At 40.5% G+C, this 23288-nt stretch overlaps 1 protein-coding gene and 1 long non-coding RNA gene across 3 annotated transcripts in view; both read right to left on the bottom strand.

Annotated features, from left to right (window-relative positions):
• The window catches only part of CACNA2D3 (calcium voltage-gated channel auxiliary subunit alpha2delta 3), a 790245-nt gene extending 775512 nt beyond the window's left edge, over nucleotides 1-14733 (bottom strand). For both annotated transcript variants that reach the window (XM_075183245.1, XM_075183246.1), the window contains exons 1-2: nucleotides 13566-14733; nucleotides 12891-12972 (exon numbers count right to left, since the gene is read on the bottom strand). In XM_075183245.1, the coding sequence (XP_075039346.1) occupies nucleotides 12891-12972; nucleotides 13566-13684 (201 nt within the window). In that variant the 5' untranslated portion in view covers nucleotides 13685-14733. The remainder of the gene's footprint in view (nucleotides 1-12890; nucleotides 12973-13565) is intronic.
• A 362-nt stretch (nucleotides 14734-15095) lies between these two features.
• The window catches only part of LOC142099616 (uncharacterized), a 144281-nt gene continuing 136088 nt past the window's right edge, over nucleotides 15096-23288 (bottom strand). The window contains exons 3-4 of the long non-coding RNA XR_012678581.1: nucleotides 15914-15979; nucleotides 15096-15172 (exon numbers count right to left, since the gene is read on the bottom strand). This is a non-coding gene — a long non-coding RNA (uncharacterized LOC142099616). The remainder of the gene's footprint in view (nucleotides 15173-15913; nucleotides 15980-23288) is intronic.

Below are 23288 nucleotides of genomic sequence, written 5' to 3'. Positions count from 1 at the left end.
AGTCTCCCGGACATTTCATGAGTGTGGGCAAGTATGGTATTCATTAAAGCTTAAAAATATAGCATCAACAAAATATATACTATGTATTTTCTAAACTGCGTGAGGTGCACTTCAGTAAAATCTGCAAACATACACATGTATAAATAAATTAATTAATTTACTCAAAGAGTAGCAATCGTGTTAGAGTTACAATAGACCAGTCGTAATAAAAAATTAAGTGCTGCAGTATTTTGTGATATTTTACTAACATTGTTGGTCATTTTCACATGTTTTTCTAGAGATGTTCGGTGATAGAGACCTAAAGAAGGGAAGATATGTCTCAAAAGTTCTGCTTGAAAAATAACTTAGTCAAAGTACAAAAAAAGTATTAGATCACTAAATACTATATCCAGATACTATGCTCATCTGCATTCTGTACACTTAAAGAGTAGGGGGCCTGATTCATTAAGGATCTTAACTTAAGAAACTTCTTATTTCAGTCTCCTGGACAAAACCATGTGTACAATGCAAGGGGTGCAAATTAGTATTCTGTTTTGCACATAAGTTAAATACTGACTGTTTTTTCATGTAACACACAAATACTTGATAGCTTATTTGTACACTGACATTAAAAGTTGATATTTGTGTGCTACATGAAAAAACAGTCAGTATTTAACTTATGTGCAAAACAGAATACTAATTTGCACCCCTTGCATTGTAACATGGTTTTGTCCAGAAGACTGAAATAAGATACCTCTTCATTTAAGATCCGTAATGAATCAGGCCGCAGATGCTTAGAAAAGACTTAAACAAATAATTAAAAGCATCAACACTAACACACCAATTCTCTCTATGGATACATTATTTTAGAGAATGTGCAGAGATTAGCACCATGGAATTGCAGAACATGAACTTAGGCCTATGTAATGTATTTAGCCATCTTGAAATGAATGCTGGTGGCTGTAAAAATAAGTCATATACTTTAATATGGACCTGGAAGTGGAGGAGCCAGTCACAAATAACTGCAGAACCATAACACTTGCATGCACTGGGTTAGAAAATCTGTCAATACTATTGCCTGAGATAAGAGAGATTACAGAGGGCAAAGGGACGCTGCTGCTGCAGCTACTGTCACAGATTAAACCATCCATGAAAAGTGCTGATAATAAAGTTTGGTTAATTCAAACCCAAGGCTCCAACTTCTTATTGCATGTGGTGCATATTATAATCTAGGAAGCCTAAATTATACATCACTACCAATGTCTAGAGCAAGGTTATGACTTAGAATAAATGAACCATTCTTTAGGTATTCCTTACACACCTAATTGCTCAAGGATAATCTAGGTATAACACCAAATATAGGACACCAAATACATTTAACAACATGAACATAGTCACCTTGTGTTGCAGTAAATTTGCTGTCTAGATATATAATGGAGGCTGCCATTTCATGTAGGACTGAGAACCTTGTAGTATGACCTAAACAAGCACTTGCCACACCACCCCTAGTGTTAGTGAATGCAGGACCGGCTTTTGGGGTCGCTACAGGTGCCACAGCAGCACGGCCCCATCCCCCTAGGATAGTGCCGTTACTATGGTGAGTTCTGCAGGGATATTTTTCTCCTTTATGCACCGTGGTGCCATTACGTCACGTCCTTAAAACTACTCAATTACTTTACAAGCCTGAGGAGAAGAGCCACTGTCTGGTCATAAGTTAAAATATAAAGAGAGGAGCCGCTGCCTGACGTGCCACTAGGAGCTGCTGAGAAGCCAAGCTAAGAAAGCCATGAGTGGGAGAGAAATGTGTGAGGGGGTTGGATTAGTAGTGGTGGTCAGAGGAACGTTGCTTGGGAGGGAAGGGGAGGGGTGGCTTAGTGGTGGTGGTGAGAAAAACATAGGAGGGTCAGTGAGAGAAAGGGAGATGATGAGGGCAGAGTGATAATGGGGAGGGCAGGGTGAGGATGAGGAGGGCAGGGTGATAATGAGGAGGGTAGGGTGAGGATGATGATGAGAGCAGGGTGAGGATGATGAAGACAGGGTGAGGATGATGATGATGGCAGGGTGATGATGATGTGGGCAGGGTGAGGTTGATGAGAACAGGGTGTGGATGATAATGACAAGGAGAGGATGATGAGGGCAGGGTGAGGATGACGAGGAGGGCAGGATAAGGAGGATTAGGGCAGGGCGTGGATGATGAGGCAGGGTGAGGATGATGAGGAGGGTAGGATGAGGATGATGAGGGCAGGGTGATGAAGATGAGGGCAGGCTGAGATTGATTAGGGCAGGGTGATGATGAGGGCAGGGTGAGATTGATAAGGGCAGGGTGATGATGATAAGGGCAGGATGATTATGATGAGGGCAGGTTTATGGTGATGAGGGCATGGTGATGAGAAGGATGAGGGCATGGTGCTGATGAAAGCAGGGTGATGATGAGGGCATGGTGATGAGGAGGATGAGGGCAGGGTGATGATGAGGGCTGGGTGAGATTGATTAGGGCAGGGTGATGTTGATGAGGGCAGGGTGATGATAATGAGGCCAGGGTGAGCATGATGAGGGCAGGATGATTATGATGAGAGCAGGTTGATGATGATAATGAGGGCAGGGTAACGATGATGAGTGTAGGGTGATGATGATGAGGGCAGGATGATTATGATGAGAGCAGGTTGATGATGATAATGAGGGCAGGGTAACGATGATGAGTGTAGGGTGATGATGATGAGGGCAGGATGATTATGATGAGGGCATGGTGATGAGGAGGGCAGGGTGAGGATAATGATGGCGGGGTGATGAAGATAAGGGCAGGGTGATGATGGTGAGGGCAGGATAAGGATGATGATGAAGGCATGGTGAGGATGATGATCAGGGCAGGAAGATGATGATGATGAGGGCAGGGTGATGAAGATGAGGGCAGGATAAGGATGATGATGAGGGCAGGGTGATGAAGATGAGGGCAGGGTGATGAAGATGAGGGCATGGTGATGAAGATGAGGGCAGGATGAGGATGATGATGATGAGGGCAGGGTGAGGATGATGAGGAGGACAGGATGAGGATGATGATGAGGGCAGGGTGAGGATGATGATGAGGGCAGGAAGATGATGATGATGAGGGCAGGGTGAGGATGATGAGGGCAGGAAGATGATGAGGGCAGGAAGATGATGAGGGCAGGGTGAGGATGATGATGAGGGCAGGAATATGATGATGATGAGGGCAGGGTAATGATGATGAGGGCAGGGTGATGATGATGATGAGAGCAGGGTGATGAAGATGAGGGCAGGGTGATGATGAGGGCAGGGTAATGATGATGATGAGGGCTGGAAGATGATGATGGTGACAGGTAGAGATAATTATGAAGAGAAGATGCTGATAAAGAATTATGAGAAGTGAAGAATGATGTGGGGACAATGGAATGGAGAAGAGCAGTGAATGGGGCAAATGAGGATGGGGTTGAATGGGATTCAGGAGTGAGAGGAAGCATAAACAATGGGCCTAAAGGGTATAGAGGAGTGAGATGAAGAAGAGGTATTAGGTAGAGATAGAAGCGGATAAATAAGAGCTATGATGTGGATTGTGAATTGTGTGTAAAGTGGTTGGGGGTTATGTGTATAGTCTGATATTTATTAGCAAATACCATATCATCATCATTTATTTATATAGCGCCACCAATTATATAATAATGTTTTTAGAAATTACCTACATTTTTATCCTGGCTCCTGGGTTATAAAAAAATGGTTTTGATCACTGTTTTATGACATAAAAGGGGTAAATTACAAACTTATATTTAAACATCAATTTATAATAAAAAAAAATATATCCTGTTTTTGCTTTCAGAACCCACCCACACTGATCCTGCTTGTTGTGGCTATGAACAATGCATGACAGGTAAGCAACTTGTCCTCCCTGCTGACAACTGGTTAGTGTTGCCTGCTACTTGGATCTCCGTACACATTTATTTACATGTATGTCTAAGGTTCATTTGTCTTTGTTTAAAAAAAAAATTGAAAATATATTCAAAAACATATCTCTAAGGTTAGAGTTTCTAAAAAAGATTCTGTAAGTAGTCATACCACCAAGGACAATAGCCAAGATCCCCCCAGCTGGATGTAGAGCTCCGCAATGTATTTATTATTATTATTATCATTTATTTGTTAGGCGCCACAAGGTTTCCGCAGCGCCGCACATAGTACAAACAGTAGACTATACAGGGTATAACAGTACAGAACAATAAACAAAAGTACCAATACTTCAGAAACTCCAGGCAGGCAGATGCAATAGACACAGAGCAGAAGAACAGGTGAGGAGACAGGAGGGAAGAGGGCCCTGCTCAAGCGAGCTTACATCCTAAGGGAGGGTTAAACAGACCAGGCACAAGAGGAGCCAGTTGAGGGAATGGGAGAGAGGGGAGAATGAGCGGAGGAGATGGGGGTTAAGTGGATGGTTGGTAGGCTTTGAGAAAGAGGTGAGTTTTGAGTGCACGTTTGAAGGAGCACAGAGTAGGAGAGAGCCGGATGGAGCAAGGAAGGTCATTCCAGTGAAGGGGGGCTGCACGGGAAAAGTCCTGGATTCTGGAATGCAAAGGTCGGCCCTGAGTGAATGTTATAATTTGCTTCAATATGAGCTTAGATTTCACTGTCATCCATCTACCATACATAATGCAAGTAAAATTAAATGCATTTCAGTATTGTACTAAACCAAATCCAGGTTTGTCTAGATATATGAAGACCTCATAAGTAGACGTGATCCTTGATCCTTGTATTGTTGTTGTATAATCAAGATGATTTCTTTGAAACATGAGCTATGGATTAATCTCACCGATAGAACAGGACAAACTGAATAATTGCATGATGTTAGAATGATTGCAGTGTACCACCTTCTAGAATGTTATTATTAGGGGCCTAACAAGTGGCCCTCTATACCACAAACGAGTCACACTGTGCATTTGTGGAAAAGCATTTGATCACATTACGAGATCAGAACACCAGCAGGAGGTGTTCAAACAGCCCAAACAGTAGGTAACCTGTGGCTGGCAGGTCAAGCTGGTGAAACGATATCGCCAAATGAGAACGGTAGCATTTGTCTCTCTAGGCAACACTGTTCTAGAATATCCCTCCTCAGCTTTATACAGAAAATACTGAATATTACAACGTAAGCAGCTGGGTTGGATCAGCTGCTTTGGCAGGCAACTACCTCACACACCAGATATAAATATATGTCTTAATAGAGCAGCAATCTACTCTTCATCATAGTCACTATCCGTACAAGAAAATAGTTTCGGAATAGATTAATATTTTATGGCGCTAGTTCCTATTTGTGGACATCAGGTGCTTTATTATCACCTTGGCCAAGATAATTACTGTATGATGAATCATGTCTTAGTCTAAATCCATTAAAGTGAACCAGTTATGAAAACAAAAATGTCTCTGTGTTCTATGATTTTACAGCATAGCCATCCGTGTTCCAAAAATAAAGTTCCAAATTGTTATTATTATTATTATTATGCTATTTATTTGGAAGCCCTGTGTCTTTTCTATAGAAAACATTGTGTCTCAGTATGAGTCCTACACAGCAGTTCATATTTTATTGGTTCTGCAACAGATGGAGATTACTTTGCTGCTTTTGACGGTGACCAACAGAGAGAGGTTTAAAAGAGTAGGATCATTCAGTAGTACAGAGAGCAGCATCTAATTATTTTGTGAACTAGTCACTCAGCCCACCCTTTCATGGTGCCTGGTCAAGGATCAATTCTCCTGCCAGAAGAGGCAAGATCATTTTGAATTTCAAGCATTGGCGAAACTTTAGTTCTTTCTTGTGTCAAGAGCACTGTGCAGCTGTCCAGTGGAAGCGCTCTACAATGTAAAAGTTGGAGCGCTTTCAATGTTTGCATGCAAACAACTGTTAACTCATCTGTCCCTTCAACTGTTTACATCTTGTGCTTGGCCGGTGAAAGGTTACTAGGTGCCATAGGCTCTCCTCCTACTTCACATGCAACAATCTGAATGGCTCCGAAGCAGTAGGCAGGGCATGCCAGTATCTGTGCTAATGCTGACTGTTGTCCCTCGGTGGGAGTAGTATAGGTGGGAGTAGGGTAGTTGTGAGGGTGTACCAGTGTGTGTATTATAGGTGGGAGTAGGGTAAGTGTGAGGGTGTACCAGTGTGAGTATTATAGGTGGGAGTAGGGTAAGTGTGAGGTTGTACCAGTGTGTGTATTATAGGTGGGAGTAGGATAGGTATGAGGGTGTACCAGTGTGAGTATTATAGGTGGGAGTAGGGTACTTGTGAGGGTGTACCAGTGTGAGTATTATAGGCGGTAGTAGGGTACTTGTGAGGGTGTACCAGTGTGAATATTATAGGTAGGAGTAGGGTAGGTGTGAGGGTGTACCAGTGTGAGTATTATAGGTGGGAGTAGGATAGATGTGAGGGTGTACCATTGTGAGTGTTATAGGTGGGGGTAGGGTACTTGTGAGGGTGTACCCAGGTGCGAGCTGGGAGAGGGATGGCCGGGGAGCACACAGGTGGCCGCATCATATGACAGGGGATGCGGCCGAGTCATTGATGAAAACTATGTTTTTTGCATCCGGGGGGCGGCCGGCCGGCCTACCCCCCGGCCCTAATAGCCGTCTGACCCAGTTGCCCCCCTGCCCCCCGGGCCAGCTCGCCCCTGGGTGTACCAGTGTGAGTATTATAGGTAGGAGTAGGGTAGGTGTGAGGGTGTACCAGTGTGAGGATTATAGGTGGGAGTAGGGTACTTGTGAGGGTGTAACAGTGTATTAGAGGTAGGAGTAGAGTAGGTGTGAGGGTGTACCAGTGTGAGTAGTATAGATAAGAGTAAGGTAGGTCTTCTGGGGAGTGTGGTGCTTGTTATAGACAGCAGTACCTGGAGACCTGTCTCTTCATTGCAGTAAAACATTCATTCACCAAATGCTGTCCACCACATTTTATTATTCAGGGAGTACACTAACCCCTTCCTCTTTATCCAAAGTATTCCAGCACGAATCAGGCTGCATTGGATCATATCATAAGATCACTTTTTTTTGAAGTATAACAAGAACACTTTTTTTTTTGTCTTGGAATAGAGTCATTTTTGAAAGTCCTGTATATTGATCACTGTGGCTGCAATAGCGCTATATTTAAACCTAGGAATGGATTAAACTGCTGTGATACACTTACCAAGTCAGTTTGTTACTTTGCCCTTTTTGTTCAACTTTTTCGTGATGCAATAAAGCAATTCAGCAACTTATGATTTGCTACTACAAAGTGATGATGTTTTCCAGCATTCTCATCCATCTCTTTTTTTAAAGGAACATTGGCCAAATTGTTGTGAACTGACAATATTCATTTATTCTTGTACATTTTTTTTTCCTTTTGTCATGTTTCTCAGGACAGTACTGTGAATATAATGAATTATTATTTGTGAAGGATATGACATAAAGATACACCTGGAGTAACTACTTTGAAACGTGTTTTTTTTAATTGTAATATATTTAAGGCAATTTCTTCACTGCACAGTAACAGCATTTGTACAGCGCTGTGTTCCTAAGGCTGAAACATACAGGTGAACAACGCACTCGTAAGACATTAGCCCAACATGTTAACATTTACCTGCCTAGCAGCAATTCTTCACTGGGCATTTTAATCATATATTACCGACTCTGCACCCTGTCGAGGACTACACTTATGCCTGGGCACCTGAACTTGTGACCTGAGCACATGAACTTATCTTTCTCTATATACTTATTTCAACAGTGGCTACTGTTATATGTTCACATATTTCTCCTCCAGATGTAATTAAAAGACACCTTATACCTCCTACTCTAAGTTCCTTATAGTATACAGAAAAATCACTCCTGCAAATGATTCACAATGTAATACTGTGCCAATCACCCATATCCACTCCTATACGGATGGTGCCACTAAACAGGCATCATCATTACCATCATCATTTATTTATATAGCGCCAGCAGATTCTGTAGTGCTTTACAATTGGGAACAAACATTAATAAAACAATACTAGGTAATACATACAGACAGAGAGGTAAGAGGGCCCTGCTCACAAGTTTACAATCTATGGGACAATGAACTCTTTTAGTGATACCAACTGTTCACATTTCTGCCCTGGGCCTGCCTATGTTACCAGCTAACATACACCAGGGTCAGTGCATATCTAATGGTGGTTGACACTTCATAGCAGCAAAGTGGAATAAGAATGTCTACAATAGTCTATTTGTTCTAAAGCTGCTTTACTTAAGTCCAGTTATTCCATACATCGACCAATATCCTGGAAGGATTCTCTCTTTTGCCACTTTTGGCAGAGGGCTTGAATGCTTCTCTCTGCCGCTGGATAGGCCAGATATACATTTAAATTGGCAATAGGTCCAGATATCAACCCCCTCCTTAAAGCGTGTGCGTTGCAGTCATTATTAGCTCAGTAGCAGTACACATTCCATTTGAACTGGAACTTAAACTAGTTGCGGTTTACTCTTACTCCACATGAGCGACACTGAACAACAGAGGTAAAACCGTGCATACTTTGCTCCTGTCTTTTTTAAGTGTATGGGAGATGGAAACTACAAAATCGCCAGTATATGAGAGATGACTGTGGCTACTAACCACAGGGGCTCATTTGTAGAGTTGGACGTAAATAGTGTTCTCCGAGCATAATGCACCTTTTTCCTTCTGCGAATGCCTACAAAGCACTAGTTATGGTTGTAGCCATATCTACGGTCGCATCTTGCGGGACCTTATGATTGAAGAGGTTGAAAGGGGGAAGGGGGCATGTATAAGGGTGTGTTGGAGCAAATGCGACTTATGTAGAATGAGACCGACGCATATGCATCTGTCAGGAGACAGGAATCTTGCAGGTGCTTGATCTTGCCGGATGCATCTAGGTTAATCATCAGTTATCAATTGATCAATCTAGATGCATTCGTTCAACACAGCCATGTAAATGTGTCTTGCTTTTAGATGTAATTTCCGTCTGCTTTTTAGACAGAACTTACATCTAATTCTACATGAGGCCAACAGTGAGTGCTCCTAATACCTAATCATCATCAGCTATTTATATAGCGCCAATAATTCTGCAGCGCTGTTCAGAGAACTAACTTACATCAGTCCCTGCCCCATTGCAGCTTACAGTGTAAATTCCTTAACAAACACACAAACACAAACTAGGGTTAATTTGATAACAGCCAATTGACCTACAAGTATGCAGGAATCCCACGCAAACATGGGGAGAACATACAAACTCCACACAGATAAGACCATGGTCGGGAATCAAACTCATGACCCCAGTGCTGTGATCAGACGTGCTAACCACTAAGCCACCTAATAACTTCACCTTGTTCTGCTTTAACTTTCATTTTTGAAAATAAAACATAAAACATTGGTGTTAAATACAGTACATTCTGACTGCATCTGCCCTCATCCTGCTTTTGCATTGTAGTTCTGGTGTCTATATGTGTCTATTGTTATACTATGCAGCAGAAGTACCGGTCAGGGACTGGGGTTCTCTGTCCAGGAAAGATTAGTAGAGTGGAATTTTGGACAGTTTTTTTAGGAGATCAGTGGGACAAAAACCATTAAGCCGGGGCTCTGTACAAAACACGTAAATAAGAGAGAGAGCCCTCAGGACCTCAGTCATTTTTCTACTGTTTGCTCGACTGCAATTATTACCACATGGCGCCCCATGAAAAAGATAAGGCACAAATATATTTGCATGAAGCAGATTATGTCTTTCACTTACTGCATGAGTGACAAGCAATTCACTAGCACTCACATTAACTGTTCATCAGCAATTGTGTCTCTAACGTGCTCTTAGCACTTATAAAGACGAGGAGGATCATTTTAAAATCCTTATAAATATAAAGAAATATTACACGTACTGGCCTCCCATGCTCAGGTTGGTTAACACATAGCTACCCAGGTACACCAGTATTCATCAGTATATGCACAACCTTTACATGTCCAATTAAATTAAATTATAGTATGAAATGCATAATATAGTATAGGCTTAACATATATTGCAATATGTGGTTGCAATATTACAGTATTTAGTGCAGCATTAATTATGTGTTTGGAGAGTGCAGAGTATCCCTGTTTTTCTGTATATACAATGTAGGCAACCCCCTTTTTGCACCCCAGTCTGTACATGGAGCGTGCAAAGGATCTATGTCTGTTTTTGTTTATACAATGTAAGTCCCACCACTCTTGCACCCCATTCTTTACATTAATTAGTTCCAACTTGTGTCAGGTGAGTCCCAGGTCTCCCATGGCTGCTAGTGCTTGGGAAAGATTTGCCTTTAAAAGCTGTGTGCAGTTAAGCCTTAAGCCCAGATAAAATAGCATAGCATTTGATCATGTTAGGACTGACCAGATTGGGAAGACTTTGGCGTGAGTTGGTCAGCTTAACATACATTGCATACTTACCTACTTTCTTCAGCTCCCTTCCGGGAGCCAGCCAGTGGAGGGGGGCGTGAAGGGGCGGGGTGGCCGAAATCGCGTCATTTCGGCCCCGCCCCCTGTGACGTCATGACGCAAATTGCGTCATTTGACAGCGGGGGCGGGGCCAAACGCCGCGATTCACCGGGAATCGCGGCGTTTGGGATCTAATTCTGCCCACTTCACTAGGAAGTGGGGCACTTCCTAGTGAAGTGGGCAGAATTCGGGAGATTGCCACACTCGCCCGGGAGTCCGGGAGACTCTCACAAAATGCGGGAGTCTCCCGGACATTCCGGGAGAGTTGGCAAGTATGATACATTGCAATATGTGGAACTAACATTCCCTGTTTTTAATATAGAACAGTATTTAGTACAGCATTAATTATGTGTTTGGAGAGTGCAGAGTATCCCTGTTTTTCTGTCTATATACAATGTGGGCAACCCCCTCTTGCACCCCAGTCTGTACATGATGAGTGCAGAGGATCTATGTCTGTTTTCATAGTATAGTATAGAATGCATGGGGGTACACATCCATGCTTATTTCCTGGGTCTTGTCACTCAATATATGATATTTATGCACAGGGGATTGAAATATACTTTTATTCTAAAATATACAATACTTGAAACAATATAGTGAAAACATGCTTATTGAGAGATTATTTTTAGCATTCATTAGGAACACGTATGTATTATATGTAATAACATACCCTCTATAATAATGTAAAGAGGTGCCTAAAAGTCTTGTATAAATAAACGACCTGCGATTCTACAAACACCTTTGTGGCTTATAGTGGCTGTATAATTTACACCAGAGGGTACATTATCCCATATATTATAAGCTGAATGTGTCTGAATGTCCTTCTCAGTATAGTGCTGCAGGCCTCAATGTATAGCTCACTGAATGGCCGTTATGTGTCAATACCGTAGGGCCTCTGAACTTATATAATGTTAATACACTGCAGATCAGAGAGAAAAGGGTCAAACCCCACCAACATTTTACAAAACATCAAGTCGGATCAGAACTGTCACGCATTCACAGCTCTGCTCATCAGATCAAAGTACGCTTAATGATCAGTTGTAATTTGCTCAATAATATCTCTCGTTTTCTTTCTTTCTAACTGTAATTTAAGCAGCTGCAGAAAATCACTCATTTCTTCCATTTGTGTTTTTCAATGCCGGGTAATTTGCAGGACAAAAAAAAGGGGCCAAAGACCTGTGGTAAAAAAATAAATGCGGAGTGTACGCCTGTCAACGACTCGGTTTTGTAGAAGGGAGTGTGTGTGTGTGTGTGTGTGTGTGTGTGTGTGTGTGTCCGTAATACACGTTGGCGTTTTGGAAGTGTGGTTGTTGTTTTTAGCTTGCTGGAAGACTGAGAGAGCTGACTGTCTTAACGAACTGTTAGGCATTAAAAGAGTGTAACCCTCAGCAATTAGCGGTTGTATTTTTCTCCAGCTCAAATCAAACCCTTTGATTGTGCTTTTCTCTCTATTTGAAAATCCATAAGTGCCTTCATAATATATGCATGGCTTTGGGATATCAGTTACTTCCTAAGCCGGAATACTGAACAACCTGCAGAATTAATAGTTGGGTATCGAACCTGGAAGAACGATTTGTAGGTTAAAATGTCCCGAACTGAAAGTATACTCTATTTAATATTCATTATGTCTAATGTAATAATTCCCAGAGACTCTTGTAAGACTATATATGTGTTAACTCTGGCTGTGCCGATGAAATATTACTGTCGTGAACTCGAAATAGATGGCACTCAGGGCTGTTTGTTAGGGACCTATCGGCGTAAACAGTTCATCAAAATAGTTTATTGGCTTTTGATATACTCTTTTAGTCTTGAGGAAATGCGCGGCTTCTGCCGCTGGGCTGATAATCGCAATTTCACCTTGCTCATTACTACCTGCAATAATTTTAACTTGAGACAGATTCCTCAAGTTTGTACATGACTTCTCTGGGTTATTACCCAGCTGTGCGGCTGAGCGAGGAGATAACCACATTCACAGCTTCTTATCTGTAATGATGTAATACATCCCAGCCCTGGGTTGAGATGATTGGGGAATAATGGGATTGTAAGAACTGCAGAGATGACAACACGGCAATGCCTCCTGTCGCTGGTAACGTGCAGTCCTCTGACACGGACAGGCTGGGGGAATATGAAAATAAACACTAATTCGGCTTGGAATCAAGTTAGCAATTTCCATCACCAGCTGTTTGTATGTCGAAAATGGGAACCGAAATGCAAAAACCCCGCAAAAAAATTTCCTGGATGACACTACTAAACAGTCTGTTCATTTCGTCGGTTTTGCAATTAAGAGTAATGGCTTAATTAATAAGTTATTTTTAGATTCAACTGTATAATAAAGGCCGGTTGCATAGAAGATAATCCTCCGTCAATGTCTGCTATTGGTACGCTCTGCTAGCGCGCAAATTACTGCTGCGATCAGTGAACATCACAAACACACTGCGCTTACCTTCTGCAGGAGCTGAGAACCTGAGTATTTAGCTGCAATGGATTTGATTTCCCCACCGAAAGCCGAGGCCCAGAGCTTTACCCTAGGAAGATAAGGTATAGAGAGAAACATAATACACCAGATTCGTTCAGCTGAGAATATTGTTTTGCATTGAGAAAGCTTAGTTAGAAAAACTACACAGCACAGCAAAAACAGGACAGTGGAGCAACTTGCCAGCCCAAAGCAAATCTACATCTAGCTCCCAAGAACAAGGTAAGGCCTGTCTGTCTCTTGCATCTATGGCTGTTCCGATCTTTTTTTTATACTGTAACACAAAAGCAGTTCTGCTTTACTCCCTTAGAAATTACATTGCTAGCTGAGATCCGGTTCATTCACCACTAATTTAATGCCACAACGGATGCGGATAAAAATGACAATAGCGAAAGGACGCCTGCAAAAGCGGAAAGCAAGGTCAGAAATATACAGCAGGTAAATTATATCGAGGTGGCAAGTGGGGAAATAAAATACATATTCTCCTCCCCGCACCACTGCATTTAATAGGTTATGTTAGAATAGCCCTTGGAAAAATATCTGCAGTCTCTTAAACTTGCCTGCTACCAGATAAGTTTACGCCACGTCCTCGGCAATGAAAAATACGCAGGACAGCGGGAAAAAAAAAAATGACTTGTCACTTACATAGATAAGGGGATCTGCTGTTCCGATCCAATCGCCGGCTTTAGCGTGGTATTCAAGGCTATCCAGAAGAAAAAGAAAAAGATCCCAAAAGCTAGTGGAGTAGTGATAATTCCTTGCATGTTTCCTCCTCTTGTGTCTGTAGAGATTTGTACAGTAAAACGAAAGCACGGGCAGCTTTTCTTGTTCCCTCTTGTAGAGCAGATTTGAAAGAATCAGAGTTGATCATTCATCATCCATCCTTGAAGAGTATTCGGGATGATGGTGTAAGAGTGCCAGGAGAAACCTGTGATGACTTGAAAAGTTGTGTCCTTGGTAACAGGAAGCGTGATGTACCAGCACTGCAGCCTCGTGCGTTTACTTCTGTACAACTCTGCAGTAAGCAGTGCACTGGAGTTACTTCCCTGACCTACTGCGAGACTAGAGAGCTCTTAGCTGCGAGAAAGCAGACTATTGATTCCAACTGTGTAGCCTGTCCTCTCACAATTACTGCTCACTTTACAAATGGGATGCTGCCTTCAGGTCCTCCTTTCTGTTCCCGGTAACCTCCAGCCTTCATCCCATATTAAGTCTAGTGCTGGTTCACTGGAGCAGGAACGGACATTAATGGGAAAGTGCTGACAAATAGCAAGAAGAGAACTTGTGCAAGATGGACCAAGCGGAAAATATATTAAAAACAAGTGCACGAGGACAAGAAGAAAAGGGGTAGAAAGAGTTGCAGAGGGAGCAGTTGTATGGCAAGCAAATCTTCTCCGAGGAATTGACGATGAACAGTTGCTGGGGGTGTTGTGTTGACAGCAAGTGAGGGGGGGGGGGGGGGGGGAGATGACACAAGGGACAATGAACACCCACCGGAGAGTTCCCCCAATTCATTCAGTGCCGTACTGCATAGCAGCTTTTGTTGTGTGAACAGCTACAGTACAGCCACCCAAACAGCAGCTTGCTGACAAAGTGCAGAGGAAGACGAGGAAGAGAGACCCGGACCTTCGCTGAAATGTCATGTTGGTATTGCAGGCTGTTATTCTGTGACACAGACAGTCACCCGTCTTGGCTCAATTAAGTCATATGTAGTCTGTCTCTGTGCATAGAGGCATGTTTGCATTATATCACAGCTGCAGCAGCTGCTCCAGAAATACAGAATTTAAATGCTTATGAATGAAAGGAAAAAAGGCAGCCTTGGTAGATCAATGCAGGCTAAGTGACTTGAGCCCATGAATAAATTATTAATTTCGGTTTGAGGAGGAATCCCTTTGGTAGATTGTGCATCAGATCTCTCCCATAAAAACAGCTTCGTAGCTCTGTAGTTTTTTTTTGCCAGTTATTAATCCAAACACTTATTCCTTCCTTATCTTCCCTGAGTCACAACTCTCCTTTTCTTAATGTACATTCCTCTCGTTGCGTGCATGCTAGGCACCAATTAATCTAGCAACTCACAAAATGCCACGATTATTTGTAATTAGCATATTATTAGAGCAAATTCTGTTTACACTGAAATGAAAATATCTCTGTATTTGCCTATGTTTATCCTTTAACCCCTTGGCTGCTGGGTACCGCTTCTGTGCATTGGGTTTCAAAGTTTTTCAGACCTCCTGGTGCCATAGTGATTGTGTCTATGCAAATGTGCAATTATAAGAGAAATGACGTTATAAATTATACTCAAGCACAAAACAATACCTATATGGAACACATGGTCAGCAAATGATATCATTGTGCGTTCTTGGATAATTAGAACATTATTAGGTTAAATGCCTTATGGAGTCTGCTCCAGCAGGTCAAGATTTAGGGTATGGGGCAACATTGTTTAGTCTAAAACCAATAATGTTTATTAGGACATAAGAGTTTAACATCCTAACCCCATATTCTGCCAAATCTAACACTAGTGAATGCTACAGAGTTGAAAAAAGTTTAGCTGAGTATCACTAACATTATCTTAATTTATTAAATTGTCTAAAAGATACATATTGTACAGATTATGTAAGCTCATTTGTACAAGGTCACCTTTAGTTTAAGTGTCAGGTCACTTTATGATCCCCAATGTAGACCACTAAATAAAACAATAATAACAATTCTAATAAGGACAATGTTTCATTTGCAACCGTGTTGTAGTACCCCACAGATAAGAGACATTGTATAAGCACTAATACAGGAGTAAAACGGTCACGCTGCATTATATGCCAATGTACATACCTTTCAATACTTGTTAAATGTCTTTATTTATTTTTCTTTTTTTAAAAAAAAGAGCATGTGCTGAATATTTATCAAACTGTGCCTTTAATGTGAATTAGACATTGTATCGCCAGGTGCACAGATTACCTACAGGCAAAATGTACAGATATGCTTGGATGACTTACCATGTATAATGAATTACTCGCCCTCTTGCACACAAACTGCACACAGCATAGTCTTTTTCCTTTATTCTAAATGAAAAAAAAAAAATAGAATTACTGTATAGTAATACATTTCATTGCTGGTATGCATCATGATTCAGAATATTCCACCCACTGGAAAGTTGGGTCTGTGTTTAGTTGCATAATGTGCTAATTTTAGCCTTGTTTTTTGCTGCACACTGGACATTAATGTTCAGCTGTGTGAACACTCAATTAATTAGTGGGTAATCTGCAATATTCCATAGATCGTGAGGATGTACGCGCTTGTTTGCTAAAATTAGTGAGCCAGAGCTTCCTGAGATAAAATCAATTAAACAGCGAGGAAATGTCTAAGGAGGAAAAGGTTGATGCGCTTTAATATTTTATGGCATATGAGAAAGAATGTAATATCTGGTTGAGTTAGCTGGTGAGTGCAAGCTTAGGGAGTGTACAATGTTTTCTGTTTTAATAAATGTCATCATAGATTTGCTGTGTCTGTCCAATCAAAATGCTCAATCATTTGTCAATGTGGCAATGTCAATTATTAAAAATATATATATTATATGTGTTTGAGTGTGTGAGCGTACAAACACACATTTCTTACATGTTACTTTAACCATAGTTGCCAACATTTTAAAGTAATTTTCTTGGGGCACTTTTCTGCTGAGATAACGTACATGAGCGCATGACATATGATGCAAATTTTGGCGAACTACAATCCCAATTAACTATACTAAAATATTTAGAATGCAGAATTTTGCAAAGTAAACATTCTTTTTCAATTAATATGGACTTTTAGAGAGAATAAGACTAGATGATAATAATTACATTTAACATGTAGAAAAAAACTGTAATTTTATTGTGCTGTTGGTCAATGATGAAAAAAAATAGGGACAGTTCCTGGAATATATTACAGGGAAAATATATTTGAAACCAGAAACTGTTCCTAGAAAATTAGGGACAGTTGACAACTCTGCTTAATTAAATTATCCTGGAAAACGTTGCCATTATCGTCAAATATTCTTTGCACTCTCTATATACTAAACTGTTCACTTTGAGAGAGATCAGAAGCCAAGTTTCTAGAGCTGGTGAACATTGGTATAATATAACCGTTAGTCACTCACATGTAACGTAATTTATAAAGGACAGCACACGTGGATCTGTAGGCACATGCCCCACTGGGTAAGATATCAGTGCCTGAGAAATTTTAAGTGTGTGGCAATAACTCCAGACTGTCCTTGTTTTGATGGAAGTGTCCCTGTTGCTTTGATTGATCTTTGAATGTTGTAATCCCAAACCTGCCTGTCCCACCTTCCTTTCAAACTCTGTTGTACCAATCAGTAATGTTTATATCTTTGGATAGCTCCAAAAAGTGTTAGCCTGCCTGTAGTTTGATAATGAGGAGTGGCTCAGTGAGTAAGATAACTGACCATATAACCATCACATTGAAACTTGAATCCTAGTGTCAACTCCTTATGAGGAGAAATGTCCCTGTGCCCCAGACTCAATAATATTATATTATAGACTTGACGGGACATGGAAACTGTAAAAATAAGACTTATTTCTAAAAGCCCGATGCAGATGCTGTTTTGTGGCATCAAGCATCACAAGTTTATTTCATTTAGATAACTGGGTGATGGAGGTGCTTCTAGGACTGGGGGGGGGGGGGGGGAGACAATGCTTTGCACTATTGTTCTCCACTTAGGAGGAGGAGGCTGAGATCAGGAGCTAGATTTACTAAACGGCGGGTTTGAAAAAGTGGAGATGTTGCCTAGAGCAACCAAGCAGATTCTAGCTATAATTTTGTAGAATGTGCTAAATAAATGACAGAGAGAATCTGATTGGTTGCTATAGGCAACATCTACACTATTTCAAACCCGCCGTTTAGTAAATCTAGCCCCAGGTCTCATCCTTCACTTTCAATAGTGAAAAAGTGCCTTTTTACCAATGTAATAAAAACCTCCAAAAACAAAAGTGTTCAATGTAATAAACAGTTTGATTTCCCCTCCACTATGCATCCCCAAAAGTATCGGCATTCCCCTTTTACAGGGGCAGTTCCAAAGAACCTTGTTGTGCTCCTTGAAATTGTCTTAGTGGACAAATTGGTGCACTTACTCTATTTATGAAGAAAGGGTCCACAGTGACCATGAATGGAAATCATGTACGTAAACATTGTATCGGATGTATAATCAGGTGCATTTCATGAGGACTAGTGTCTGAATGTCTCCTGAGATGAACATGCATGTATACAAATACAAGCAAATTGCCTATTTAAATCAACCTATGTGTCCCTCCTGTGGCAGACTATAATAGGGATTATTTGGGATTTACCTTAGAGCCCAAGGCAGCAAGGGGTGTCCAGCCTTCCACATTTAAATTCAGTAGTAAAAGTATGACCTTAACAAGAGATAAATTGAGCCTGGTGTGAAGGGTATGTTCCAATGAATTCGGGAGATGTTCTTGTTCTTTATTGTAATTACTATTATTGTGAAGCTTGCTGTGTATATTAAGTGATGCAAAGTGGACATTAAATAGTTTGACATTGTACAAATAAAAAAGAGTGGGATGAGTATTCACTATTTATAATGACATCTAGGGAATATTAAAGTATTTGAATTTGTCTTATATCATTCCCATGATTCATGCTTTTCAATAGCAATGTTTGTATATGCTTTGCTTTGAATGTTCTTTGATCTTCACGATGAAGCTCTTATTTGGACATGCACTAACCAACTGCCAGACCTCCCCAGAAATCAACTGAAACATTTTAATGGTACACAAGTGGACTCCAATCAATTAACAATGGGAACTCCGGAGACAGCGAAATGCACCAGGCTCTATTATTGTTTGTTATTTTATTAGAATTTATTTAGAAAAGGCTTTAGAGTTGCTTTTCTATTTGATATTATAGAGTATTTTGTGTTGATCAGGAGTCATGCTTCTCAAATAAAATCCATTTTTATTCTATAGTGTAAGAAAATAAAAAAAATAAAATCTGAAAAATACCAAAGGGGGGTGAATACTTTTGATAGCAACTGTACGCTTCTCCTGTGTATTACAATTGCAAAAACCTGAAATGCAACAGAGATAACTACAACTCACATGGAGAATATAAACAGTTATGAACAAGGCTTTGCAATATGACTTGGTAAACTGCATAAAATGGGCTGGTGTGCAAACAAAAATATATATTTGTGAAGGTTAGCCATAGCTATTTTATATAAAACCACTATTTTTATTTTAATGTATATTGTTTTATTAGTGATCAGTATACTTATTAGGGTATGTGAGCTTCAGAGATCTGAGCTCAATCTTTATAGGACCAGTGTTTAAAGCTTCATACTGTACACACTTGCAGCCAGACGGAGACATAGCTATTTACTCTGCAACTGTGCAAAGTTCAGCAAAGATCCAGACCTTCGAGTTCTAATGTCACTAGAATTGTTGTTGATTCCATTACATAACAATTGTATATGAATCTTATAGCCTGTTATTCTGGGCAGCATTGCTTGAATGCTATTGTTAAACTACTTGGTAAATAAAAAGAATAGCGGAAGTTAATAAATGAATTTATGCATTTGTGTTATATTTTCGTTGTATAACTATGTAAAACAACACAAAATAAACATTAAAATTTACTAATATCAATGATCTATTAAGCTGGGTACACACTTGTGCAATTTTCGTGCTCATATAATAAACAACCTTTTGGTTGTGTATATAGCAAGAGTGTATGCTCCCATGATCATATTTTATCATGCCAAAGCACATTATATCCTTTGATTTAGTTTTATAAACTTCCTAAAACTAACGATCAACGAGGGAACGATGTCGGCAAATGTGGAAGTGTGTATGCACTCACGACCAGCTTAGGCAGATATCTGTAGAGTGTATACAGAGTCAAAATCTTTTCAGCAGATGGTTATGAGAGATGAAAATCACAGATCACAATGTAAATTGTGTAGGTGTGTACGCATTAATCAACATGCTCATCAGAACTTCAAATACTTGGTGAAATTGTTACAGAGATAGCATCTAAAGTAAGATTGCATAGGTGTGTACCCAGTTTTACTGTAAATTAAATGAATTATTACTTATCTAGTTATACACATGTTTATCTGCCCCCTACAACACCTTTCTAATAAAAGGGCCTTAGGTTGGAGACATTTTCAGAATTGTTCTGTGGAATATTCTCATTTTGATATTGGCTGTGGAAATTCTGCCACCTGGTGTCATCCTCTACTCCACATTTAGTCCCTCTCTGAATCCTGCCACTTCAACTTTCCCAACATCTCCAGTATCAGACCCTTTCTCTCCTTAGATGCTGTCTCATCAAATATAGCTGAGTGCAGTTATTAATATTTATTATTAAATGACAGTTATTACACTCTACATTACGTATATTTTTTCTCCACATGACAAACTCTTTGGATCCACTTGGAATGACACACTGAGATACATAAGGTTTGTTATCTTTTTATTTACAAAGCCCTGACTTATCACTGAGCTCTGTACATTGGGGGGGTTCATGGCAAATAAATTACATTCAAAAACTTATAACAGAAGGTAAAGATGGCCTTTTTCCAACATAATAATCTCACCATTAATAAGGTGAGCAATCATCACTTTTTATTTAATAAGCCATTTCTTAAAAAGAACGGTATACAGTATATTGTACTTTCTTCTCCCGGAGATATTCTCATTTTGAATCTTTTCGGTGGATGGACCCTGGGGACCTTCTCTCCTCCACTGGGCTTGATATAAGAACTGTCTACACAACAGAACCTTCAAACTCCACACGAGAAAAGGTTGCAAATTAAATGAGGTGGTGATGGTCTATTAAATATATGATTTGGAAAGTACTATTTGGTCTGGTGGGAAATTTTGTTTTCAGCTAGTGCAATGGAAATCTCTCCCAAACCTGAAATGTATGTCATATGTTCCAAGCTATGTAGAATCGAGTAAAGCAGATGTTGTGTATCAGTGACATGTTTTGCACATTTTTTACTTGAATAAAAATGTAACTACAATGCAATTGAGGCCTTAGCACATTGGTAAGTAGACCCTGACACAGTGTAGTCACCATATCCACCCCGTAGTCCACTACCACATAACCAATTTGCAGTGGGCTAGGACTTAGGCAATAGTTAATCACATTTCATATAAAGGACACGACATCTGAAGCTATATGGGACTTTCTTTCAAAATTCGGCACACATAATGTTTCCTGTTTGTAGGTTGCTGCGTTTCATGCTTATGAGGAAGATGATGATGGCTTGGTGCTGATGTCAGTTGTTGATGCTTTCTTGTTTGCGCTTTGCAGATTAGTTTAGTTACCTAGTGGGCAGTTAGTGTAATATGGTCGTCAACACCATGGCAGGTGGATATAGACAGTCCAAACAAGACCAACGAGATGACTAAAGCATTGTAGTAGCTGTATTGGAAAATTTGTGCTTCATGGGGATCTTCACGCACTCCATCAGCTCTCAGAATGCTGAGGATTCTTACAGGGCGTTCGTTCCTGGACTACAATGTCGGTTAATTTTCCATTCAGAAAAGGGTCCTGTTATGAAACGCTCACAAGCAATATATTCAGTCACAGGAGATAGTAAATTTGGGCATGCTATTTACACTAATCTTAGGTGAAGATATTGTCACTGACCAGGAAGAACCCAAAGTTGTACCATCATCATTCCTTAATAGGAGCATAATGGAAAGGTTACCTAGAGTATTTATTACTTTAAACTATAGTATGTTAGGAAGCGACTACTTGCTCTGTTGCTGTGATATTTTTTTCCACTAAAATAAAAATATATATTTATGCATTTCCCAATGGGCTTTATGATTCTGCAGTAAAGGAAATGAAAGGCCTGCTGTGTCTAAGTGTGTGTACCTGTTTTACCTCTGCTAAGCTGTAGACCACTGAGGCAATTTTTTAATTTGGAAACGTAACATTATTTTTATCAGTATGTAAAAGACAACTCTAAAGATTTTAGAATTTTGTTGGAGACAAAATGTTAGATGATGGTAGTGTAGGGTCTTCTTGGAACAGCTTTCTGGTGATAGTGTTTGTGCTGGTGACTGATGCATGATTATTTGTAATGAGGATCGTTAGCAATATTGAGGGGTCGGTGTAATGTATAAGCACTACAAACTAATTAATTATTATCCTGACCACCCCCATTTTCTACATCTGTATTTTTCTTTTAATCCAAATGTAAGTAAACTAAGCCTGCCTCTTCTTGCTCTGCCGTCCCATCAATCACACCAATTTTTAGATCTACTCAGGGCTTTATTTACTATATAAACAAACAAGGCAGGTGCCTAAGACAGGCATTGATTTAATTTACTTCTTTAGGTTCTTTTTTTGTGACTTGATCCAAGCAGACATAATGAGGGGTATAAGCGTCAGCCACCGTCCCTGCTCTTCTCCTGTGCGCCTTCTCTTACCGTAGTAGTTCTAGCATGTCCCTCTGCCTCACATATCACTTCTGTTTGGATCTTTTGGCTTGACCTCGGGTAACAAGAGTACCCTTCTGATTACTACTCGGAACCTCTATTGTACATTTCAGTTCTGACCCATCCGGTCCACTACTCTTTGTGATTCCAGCTACCTTGATAGCGACTGGCTTCGGGGGCCGCATACGGCATGTTCCACGCATTGAAGATAAAACCTCCTAGCGGGGTCCCTGGTTTACATTGAGGGCGTGTTAGACTCTGTGCCTCGTTGTTTAGTTGTGTCGCCTGCTAGCAGGTAAGCATCCATGTTTCCTAGTGTGTTGTGACAGAATACTCTGGCCCACAACATGGATGAGGCTGGAGATCCCTCACTTCGCGGCTTGCATTGGCATCTATCAATACAGATGGATCTGCACGAATTTACCCAGGCTAAGCTCCTTCAATGTCTGCAAGGGTTTTCAACTCACTTATTTACCATTGGGCCTTTCTCTCCCCTCTGGATAAGGTTCATCCGTCTACAAAACTAAAAAGAGAAATAAAGTTGTTCTAAAAGGGGCATTCTGTGATGTAATTGATAACACAATTAAAATGTAATCCTTTATTGGAACTAATAAAAGAAATTCCCTTTAATCTAATATATAATTCTATTATAACTCATGGATGTGATGACGTTGTGTGATGATACTCCTTTACCTATGTGCAAATCAGGCTCCTCCTTTGCCTTGTCCAGCGGTGACAGTTCCACTACCCACCTACTCAAGACAAATTTGATGCAGACCCAAAGAAATGTTGGGAATTTCTCAACTAATGCATTCCAGTTCAAGCTCCACCCAGGAAACTACTCTCCTGAAAGGACTAAGGCTGCGTACATGATTCCCTTGCTGTCCAGCCAGGCTTTCGA

This window comes from Mixophyes fleayi, chromosome 8, assembly GCF_038048845.1.
Source record: "Mixophyes fleayi isolate aMixFle1 chromosome 8, aMixFle1.hap1, whole genome shotgun sequence".
Lineage (NCBI taxonomy): Eukaryota > Metazoa > Chordata > Amphibia > Anura > Limnodynastidae > Mixophyes > Mixophyes fleayi.
The sequence above is the reverse complement of the archived record's forward strand: the minus strand, read 5'-3'. Positions and strand labels throughout refer to the sequence as shown.